The following is a 10,302-nucleotide window of genomic DNA, read 5'->3' as shown; positions in this document are numbered from 1 at the left end:
TAGATCAAAAACTTTTTCAGTCAACGTCGCACCATAATATTAACTACATCAGTCATTGAATGCACGGGTTATAAGTCAGCTTTAAAATATTTCTAATAAACGATATGATTATAAAAAGTTTAAATTACGATCTAATATTCACACCATGATTTTGGGAGAATCATTATAAAACCATAAAATTTATAAATAAACAAAAAAAATTTGCATTTTGCCCGAGTCAAAAACCTAGTTAATGATGATTATAACTTACATCCTCCAAAAATACATTTAGATGAAATTTAAGAATAATCGCCAAAATAATCTACACACGCATCATTTGCATAGAAGGCTAGTTTATGTATGTTCAAAGTAGTATGCCATACTTCTATATGAGGTTGAGATAGCTAGATAATCTTTTTTTCTTTTCTTTAATTTTAAATTTCTTTGATATACCAACCAATTGCTTTTATTATTATCTTCTTCTAGATTTCATGTCTTTAAGTACTAAATAGCAAAACAATATGTCTCACATATGAGTCATTTGGTACTAAGCAAGACTTAACCTAGCGGTAAAGAGCAACAGGTGATAGTCTAGTAGTATTGGTATCACATTGGATCTCAGAGATTATGGGATCGAGTCTCATTCCTTGTAAAGAAAGTTCCCCAATTTTCCTCTTGCTTGCAAGAGACTTCATCTTACATAAAGAAATATGAGTCATTTGATAGTCATATACTATACAGAGTATACACCACAGCGGTGCATAATTTATTACTTTTTGTACTGTGATCAATAATCTATCTGGTATATATATGTAATGTGTTTAACCTAATCATTTGTTTATGCTCTTCTTTCGTATCTCGATCGAATGTTCACGTATATATATCCTATGTAGTTGGTATGTAAAATAGTGCTGGTAGGTTGCTGAACTGTCCTACTCAAATTTAGCCGCCTCTAAATATGATTTAACTAGCTAGCATCCTGAAGGGAATACTTCAGCTAATGCAACTCATAAAGCGTTGAGGTGAGTTAGAAACTTAGAATATGTATAACAAGGTGACAACTTTTGCCATGTATCCCACGCCTCAGACATCTAAACTATACCTTTGTCCAGCAATTAGGAAATGACAAGTAATAATAAGTAGGTAATAAGTTGTGCGAAAAAGAGTACTTGAGTTGCAACAAGCACACAATTAATGGATATATAAGTCGGTTTTAAAATGAGTGGGAGTGAGTATGGCAAATCAAGTAATATAATGCTAAAAAACATGAAATTTCTAACCTTTCAACCAGTGCCTGTCTAAGACATTTTCGGAGTCCAGAGCAAAAACTAAAAGCCAGATTCTAAACTGTAGAGACATATTTATCGAAATTTGCGCTTGAATTATTCGAATTCTTGCCCCTAATATATATTGTTGGAAACTAATTTAAATTGTCAGAAAAGGGAAATGGCAAGATATAAATTATTGGCATGGTTGTTGGTTTAACTAAGAAGAACAAATAGGAAAAAATGATTAAGATTATTAACCATAGCTATTAAAAAATCTATACTAATATATTAAAAGGTGTGCGAAAACAAGAAACTGTGCCACGTGACGCTTTCCCTAGGGAGTTTTAGTTCATGTAATCCATGTACACTAAAAAAAACTAAGAAATTGCATAGTATAGGGTTTGATCTCAAGACCTCAAGTACATATACTAAAGTTCTAACCACTAGGCTAAATTATATTTAGTGTTATTATCATAAAGTATTATATTAATAAATAAATTTTTTTCTTACCCAAGGCATAGCCAGGGCCTAATAACTAGTTGAGAACCAAATAAAGGGAGAAAAAGTTGAAGATGGAAGGAGTTTAACTAGAAAAACACAACCTTCAAATACTTTTTTTAATAATTTATTTTTCAGAATTTCTAAAAAAGATGGGGCCCATCAAAAAGGGACCCTCAGGTTTGCGGTTGCTCCCCCTAATAGTCGGCTATGTCTTCAACATACTACGTAAAATTTGAAATCTGAAGAATCAAGCAAGTTGTAAAAACATATTCAAAAGAATAAAAAGTAAAAATCCACAGTAAAACTACAGCAAGCTCTGGAGATCACAATAATGTAAAGATGGCCGCACAACTACTAAGTCAACCTTAATTCTCATATATTAAAATAAATTGAGTACTCACTATATATAGAGAAAAAAAATGAAGTACCCAGTACGTATAGAAAAAAATGAAGTATCCAGTATTTGATTAGTATAACGAATTTCTCTACCGGACGTTCGGACCATAACCTCGCACAAGTCAACCAGACCGGTTTTGCAGGGTTAGGTATGGCTGTTACTATAAAATAACAAATTAAAGGAGAAGAAAAACAAAAGCAATTTCACCAGTAGTCACTGGTTCTGCCGTTCTGATTATGTCAGATAGCATAAAATTTTTTGTCCTAAGATTGTATATGGTTCTTTTGTGTTTCAGTTGGTCCAATGCAATACCCATTTCTTTTATCTACTTTTTCCGTTTCTTTAATTATAATATATTTTTTTTATCAATTCCAATGTAAAATTTGGGTAGAAGAGAGATATAGAGAAATAAAAAAAAGAGCCTTACGTGATTGGAAAGAGATAGAAAGAAAGGAAAAACAAAAATAAAAAATGTTGCAAGTAATTTTTATATCCTTTTAGAAAAGTGTTGCAAATAAAAAAATATTGGAGAAAGTATATTTTTATTGTGAGCTTATGTTGAAAAATTAATTGCTCATTATTTTTTTTTTGGGATAGAAAAAAAAGGCTACCTTTCGAAGAGGCATAATATTCAAATTCCAAGGAGCAAATAGTTAGTTTATGGTGCTATTGGTTAAGCATGCTGATCCGATGATCTTGTCAGGCCTCTCAAAGACATATTGCAGTCTTTGGCAAATAAAACAGGTCAATCCATTTCAATCAATCTCTTTTTCCTTTATACTTTGAAAAGTATTTCAGACTTAATTAGTTTATTATTCAATTTACTATCAGTTTTAAGATCTTTAAATTATTTTGGCATTTTCTGCAACATTTTTATTCTTTTATTTTAATATTTAATCAGAGTACAAGATGATGGTCATTCTAAATTTCTTGTGTGCATCACTAGCTAACACAAGAGATTTTAAGATCAAATAGTAATCCCAACTTTTCTATATTGTGATATGGGTGAATTAATGATAAGTGGAGTTAACTTATCTGTTACTTATGCATTACATGCAATCCTTGGTTTTTCTTAGATAGCTTTAGCGTTGAAGGGTATGAGGTCCTTTTAGTGCTTTTTGGTCTAGAACATCTCATTCTTCTGTAGTTCAGTCTAAATTTTCAGTGGAAAAAGCTTTTACGAAAGCATAATTTGTTTTATTTAAAGGTTTTTAAAGCTAGAATGAAGAACAAGATAAGAACAAATAACAAGAACTTGTTATGCCCTGGTAAACAAACCACAGCCTTGAAAACGAGTTTCGAAGCAACCGGAGTGCACAATCGTACTCACCAATTCGTTTCCTAAGGTTCACACAACTCTCAACACACAATGACACTCTTGGATGTGAGATGGAGTCACTAGAATTTATGTCCAAAAGAGATGAAGAAAAGAAGAAGAGAGAGGGTGAAAAGATATATACATATAAAAATAATAATAAAATGAACCATATTTATAGGAGTAGAGAAGAAAAAGAAGTAACATCCTAAAAACAATCAAAGGACTCCATGGAATTCAATGATAAAATTAATCCACTCAAACTCATGAAGATGAAGACTTAAAACTCCCATCATCAAGAGAAATAATGGAATAACATAAATTACCATCGTGATGAGGATGATAACCATCCTTAATAACGTAATTAAAAAGGGGGTTACACAAAGCATCCAAGGAAATAATTAAAACCCGGAGAATAACATCTCTGGGTCTTCGCCCGATCGGGCCCCAGAAGAAAATCAAAAAGCCTCACAGGGGTTGCCCGGTTGGGCGAACCCCATCCGATCGAGCACAAACAACGACCACCCAATAGGCTCCTCATATTTTTTTCTGTTTTCCATCTTTACTTCTAACATAATTATAGATTGGTTTTCCTTCGTTTGTTTCTTACACAAAAAGTTGGAGAGAAAAGCTTAGAATGAAAGCGAAGGGAGATGATAGATGTATGGAATGAAAGAAAAAGATAAAGGGAGTGCTTAACAATTAGAGTTTTGGGCAAAAAGAGAGTTTTGGACCACTTTTAGAGTTTTTTTTACCTTTGCTAAAGAGAGTTTTAAGAGAGAGTTTTGGGTGAAAATTCTCGAAATGAAAAGCTACTCTTTGGAGCTTTTTTAAGAGGGTTAGGTGAAAGAATGTAAAAGACTTTATTGCCCATAAGTATAATATTAACATATCGGTTAATATATCCATAAATATCATTTTATACAAACAAACGGTAATCAGTTTTTAGCAATCAGCTAAGTTTTACTGAACACATTTATGTGAAAAGTTTGTCAAATCTGCTAAACAAAAAGGTAAAACTCTAAACTCTAAAAGCTAAACTCTAAACTATATTTGTCAAACAGGTCCAAGAATATGGAGGACAATGTAGAATGTAAACCACCGTTGGGAAAACTATCTTGTACCATGTGAAAAACTATCTTCAAATCCTTACAAGCCAAACAAACGAAAATGGGGAAACTACTTTTCCTCGAAAATGATTTCTATCAAATCAAACACTCTTAAAATGATTGAAGATACACAAATAATATATAGATGTTAACAGGGTTTTATTTTGTGACTTGTGTACTAGGCAGGTGAAAACATTCTCTGCTATAACCAATTCCACAACCAAGTAGAATACTGCATAAATTTTTACTGGATGTTCTGCAAATCAATGTTTGATTAATCGCGGTACAAAGTGATTTCCTTGTCACAACATAGTTGAGATCTTAGAAAACTAGAACCACACCTTTTCAAAAAAAAAAAAAAAAAAAAACCACAACGCGAAGACTTTTATCTGCCAACCAGCTCGAATGTTTCACAGGAAGCGGCATCTTAGGTACGAAAGTTGAGTTAATTTTCAGTGTTTCTAATTTAGTTTTTCCCCCAAAATCTTATATGGTTACCTGAAAACATGAACTCTAATGATTATAGTATATGTTAGGGTCCAAGATGAGCATGACCTTGAAAACCTGGCGAAAATTAAAGAATATGATAAGGAGAATGCAAATATGAGGTGTTGTCAACCAAAGATTATATCCAGAGTTTTCTCAGAAGACTATGTAAACATCAGAAGAAAAATAGTGGATCCACAGTCAGCAGCAGCTAGCAGCTGGAACAATATATTCTTAGTAGCATGTTTATTGTCAATATTGGTTGATCCCCTCTTCTTGTTCTCCCCTTACACTACCCCTGAGCTATGTGTTGAGGCTTCTGATACAAAGTTCGATTTGATTCTGACTGTTATAAGATCTGTGCTCGATGTTTTCTATCTAATCAGTATTGTCATCAAGTTTAGAACAGCTTATGTGGCGTCTTCTTCGCGTGTTCTAGGAAGAGGGGAACTTGTTATTGATCCCTGGAAGATTGGCTTAAGGTATCTTCGTAAAGATTTCTGGATTGATGTTATCGCACTTCTGCCTGTTCCACAGGTAACAATATGCATGAAAGAGACTAAATGGCAAACTATAGTATTTGTTAGTAGCTTTCTGAAGTTCTGTTTAGTTTCTAGCTGATGTCTGATGTGTAATTAATATTGCAGGTTATTATATGGAGAGCAATACCTAAAGTTGAATCATCAGTGACTTCTCTTGGGAAAACAACTCCTCGCTTCTGCATCTTATTACAATTCCTTCTCAGGCTTGTTCATTTGTATACGCTCTCAAGGAAGATATCTAAGGCTAGCGGGCCGATGCCAAAAAGAGCGGGGGCAGGAGCTGTTTACAATATGATGCTCTACTATTTAGTTAGCAATGTAAGTCATCAATTTGTGCACGCTGACTATGGTTCAGAATTATGTGAGTAACTGTTGTGACAGTCTGACAGATACAATTAACGAAACAAACAATAATGAACAATAGACACAAGAATTAACGTGGTTCACTAACAAATTTTATTAGGTTGAGAGAGAGAACATATGATATTACAGAATAATAAGGCAGTGGTTTTATAATAATGTTTATATAGTATCCTACTAATTAACCTAAACAGATGGGTCTAAACCCCGGTATATTAAATAACGTATTCCGAAAAGTTAGGGGACGTTGCCCCCTAACCCCCACTAGGGAGTTTCATCCCTGGACCCCGTGCTAGGTTATTCCTAGCGCCAACTAATTAATTCAATGCATAGTTGAACAAATTTCCATGATTTCAGCATGTAACATAGAACTAATAATAAATGGGTTAGATTCGTACCTGGTCTCATGTTGATTTCAGATTGTTCTCAAAATATGTCAAAAATTATATCAAATGTAGCATGATTACATAATATGACAAAGTGATCAAATTGGCTTGTGTTTGGTATGATTTCGTGTTCGTGTCATGTAGTTTCGTGTTACTGGCGATAATTTTCTTCTCCTCGTGTCGGTTTTGGTCTTATTGTCACATCGTGTTAGACTATATTTAGAAGAGCTTATAGTTTTTTGTGATTTTACGAAGGTGGTTGGCGGATGCTACTACCTTCTGTCATTACAAAGGCAAGAAGCTTGCTGGAGAAGCACGTGCGATCAAGAAAATCCGAATTGCAACTATCTATTCTTTGATTGCCAAAGCACTAGTAATGATCCCAAAAGAATCATGTGGTTGGGGTTGACAAATATCACAAATATCTGCGATGCAAACAATGATTTCTATCACTTTGGTATATATGTACTTGCATTGCAGGTAGGAGCTACATCAGCCCCTTTCTTAAGAAAGTGTCTATACTGCTTCTGGTGGGCGTTACAAAGCATGAGGTAATAGAAGTAATATTTTGAGATGATACATCTTTTACTTGTTATATTTCCTTATTTGGTAACATAACTCTCATAAAATAATAATATTCCTTTCTATTTTTGCCTTTATTCTGCCTCTAATTCCCAAATATTTGTTCTTTTTTCATAAAGTTATGGTCTTCATTACATCTTTTCTCATTTTATGAAATTTGTACCTACAATAATGAGAAAACCTTGGTAACCAACTGTTTGAGTCCAAAAAAGACTCAAATACTCAAAAAGTTACACATTGGTACCATTATAACATGGTATTGGTATCACATTGTTATCAGGATTGGTACCAAGCAACCTTACTTTGGTATCAAAATTTTCGGACAATGGTACCAATCTAACCTAGCATTGGTACTAAACAACACGCGCGTGAAATTTCCAAGGCTTAAAATGACCAAATTACCCCTGTTTGAGTCTCCTAAGAGACTCAAACGGTTGGTTGCCTAGACAAACTCTACAATAATGTAGCAAGTATTTGAAGACGGAGGGAGTAATTATGAGGGTGTGTTATTTCTAGATTTTTTGGAACTATGTAAAAAATGGTTTAATGTTTTTAGTGGCCAAGATATATATACAATTAAATTTACCTTTCAATTAATCAAGGATGTCTTGGCCTAGTGGTTAAGATTGAGGTGTTTTGAACGATATGTCACAGGTTCAAATCCCCCTTCTCCTTCTTTGTACTTTGTGGCTCAAATGAATAAAAAAAAATAAAATAAAAATTTACCTTTCAATTGGTCATTTTGTAATTTATAGTCTTATTCAAACAAAAACCTTGCAAATCTCTTTTTCTTCACATGTTTAATCAATTATTGTTACTTCACTAGATTCTTGGGATGATTCTTTTATCCAAATTGATGTCATAATGTATGAATTTACTATGGTGATTAGGTCCCACAAATAATGCATTAGAAAAACTGAGGGAAACAACAATAAATTTTCTTTACAAGCTAGTAATTTACATTTTTTTACAAGGTTGTAAGACATATAACGGCCTACTGGCTACTATTAAGGTAGTAATTGAAAAATTTGCCAAGTGAACATTATAGTATAAGTATGGCTAATTTTGAGCTCAAAAATATTGTGCTTCATGACCTTGGTTTCTAATGGTACTCTATCTTATTTTGTTTGCTGCAGTTCGATTGGGAATAATTTGGAGACGAGCAGTGAGGTGTTGGAAAATATATTTACTAACATCGTTGCAGTTCTAGGCTTAATCCTTTTTGCATCACTCATTGGAAATGTGCAAGTAAGTCCTGTATACTAGCCATTTGATCAGCATGATATTGCTGTCTCTATCTAGTATCTAGTAGAAGCAAACATGCAGGCCGGTACCTCAGTAAGTAGTATTAGATGTAATTCTGTTGATATTTCCTTTCTCTAATCCTACTTTATAGAACTACATAAAATCAGGCACCCAACGATTGGATGAGTGGAGAATCAAGCGAGCTGACACAGAGCGATGGGTGCAACACAGACAGCTTTCACCAGAGTTGAGGCAATCAGTTCGTAATTATGATCAGTACAAGTGGGTAACTGCTCGTGGTGTCATTGAAGATTCTCTTGTTAGAGACTTCCCTCCCAATTTGAGAAGGAAAGTCAATCGCCATCTGTGGTTCAACCTACTCCGACAAGTATGTACCCCAAAACACACCTAGTTGTACTTTTGTATCTCAATAACTTGTTTGGTAGGTGGTAGTCAACGATGGTAAAGATAATGAATTTTAGGTGATTTTGTAGTGTGGTTCAATCTACTCCGACAAGTATGTATCCCAAAAAACACCTAGTTGTACTTTTGTATCTCAATGACCTGTTTGGTAGGTGGTAGTCAACGGTGGTAACGATAAGGAATTTTAGGTGATTTTGTAGTAGTAAACTCATGTCAATATCCATGATAGTGAAACTCCATGCCAAACATGTGTTTTTCTTAAAAAAAAAATTCCCTTACCACTCAATACCATCTTTTGAAATGGTAATAGATTGTAATGCATATCTACAGAAAATAAAGAGCGAATGTTTTAGGGGGAATTACCGAATTAGCTAGTAATACTATGATAATTGACATGAGACTTGATTTCCAAAGTTTATGTTAAAATGAAGTAGCATTTCCACCATCTATGATTGCTAAACAAACAAGTCGTGAGGATCTTGATTATATTTGTGAGATGACATATATAGGATGTTTTCGTCAACCGCATTTGTATAGGTCCCAGTATTTGAGCAGATGGAGGATAATATGCTAGATGCAATATGTGAGAGGCTAAAGCCTGTGCTATCCATCAAAGGAGCTATCCTATTGCGCGAGGGTGAACCCGTCACCAAAATGTACTTCATAATCCGTGGTGATCTTGAATCTTACACTACGAGTGGAGGTCGAGCAGGGTTTTTCAACTCATCATGCCTAGGCCCTGGTAGTTTTTGCGGGGAAGAGTTACTGTCTTGGGTTCTTGACCCGAACTCAACTGCTATCCTTCCATCTTCCACCCGAACAATAAAGGCCAACTCTGAGGTTGAAGCCCTTTCTCTTGCACCAGAAGACTTGGGATACGTTGCATCACAGTACAGGATGCTACATAGTAAAAAAGTAGTGGACAACTTTCGTTTTCATTCACATCAATGGCGAACATGGGCATCTTGCTACATACAAACTGCATGGCAAAGGTATAGAAGGCGAAAGGAGTTAGCCCAAAAAACCTCACAAGGTCAGCAGACTATGCCCGAAGAAATGGAAATATTTCTACCTCAACCAGGGTCAGGGTTAGCCACCTATGCTGCTGAATTGGTTAGACGCATTAGAAGGGGTTCGAGCAATCGTTTTGGACCAGATTCTTGCACCATAAGCTCAATTGATGATACATTCTTCATATGAATGACAATTAAGTTCCACATAAAGGTGTGCCTGATCATTACTTTGTACTAAAATGTACTTCCTTCGTTTTTAGATGAACGGTTTTGGATTATGACACTATTCCCATACACAACTTTGACTATGTCTTGTGATTTATACTTGGAAAATATTTTCATGTGGGATCTTGTTAGATTTCATCTCAATGTATATTTTTAAAACATCAACTTTTTGTAATATATGCTTATTGATAATTAAAACTATAAAGATTCAAAATAATGCATCGGCAAGCGTGTCTAAAGAAAATGGATCAACTAAAAAAATAGAGGAGGTATACGTTGGTCTTTATATGATATATCCAAAGTACACTAAGGAGCGAGCATGTTATAGCCTAGTGACCTTTGTATGTTTATGTTATTTACTTTTTACCATTTTTGTAATAAGTAAGAAGAAATCCTCTAGCTGTAAAAAAAAAGAAATCTTTTGGGTTGTCCTCGCACAGCGCCCCCACACAAATTTCTATTACAACCATA

At 34.3% G+C, this 10,302-nt stretch overlaps 1 protein-coding gene across 1 annotated transcript; it reads left to right on the top strand.

Moving 5' to 3' along the window:
* Nucleotides 1-4,484: 4,484 nt before the first annotated feature.
* LOC104903224 (protein CNGC15b) lies at nt 4,485-10,048 on the top strand. Its single transcript, XM_010691222.4, has 7 exons — nt 4,485-5,000; nt 5,106-5,592; nt 5,703-5,915; nt 6,599-6,894; nt 8,062-8,173; nt 8,322-8,558; nt 9,131-10,048. Exons 1-7 carry the CDS (start codon nt 4,975-4,977, stop codon nt 9,791-9,793), a joined length of 2,034 nt encoding a protein of 677 aa, XP_010689524.2. The 5' UTR covers nt 4,485-4,974; the 3' UTR covers nt 9,794-10,048.
* The last annotated feature ends 254 nt before the right edge of the window (nt 10,049-10,302 follow it).

Source organism: Beta vulgaris, chromosome 9 (assembly GCF_026745355.1).
Source record: "Beta vulgaris subsp. vulgaris cultivar EL10 chromosome 9, EL10.2, whole genome shotgun sequence".
Classification (NCBI taxonomy): Eukaryota; Viridiplantae; Streptophyta; class Magnoliopsida; order Caryophyllales; family Amaranthaceae; genus Beta; species Beta vulgaris.
The sequence above is the reverse complement of the archived record's forward strand: the minus strand, read 5'-3'. Positions and strand labels throughout refer to the sequence as shown.

Excerpts from the sequence above, each read along its gene's own strand:
- LOC104903224 (XM_010691222.4), top strand. The coding sequence starts at position 4,975 with ATGTTTCACAGGAAGCGGCATCTTAG. Across the intron at positions 5,001-5,105 it reads CACAGGAAGCGGCATCTTAG|GGTCCAAGATGAGCATGACC; the intron begins GTACGAAAGTTG and ends AGTATATGTTAG. Across the intron at positions 6,895-8,061 it reads TGGGCGTTACAAAGCATGAG|TTCGATTGGGAATAATTTGG; the intron begins GTAATAGAAGTA and ends TGTTTGCTGCAG.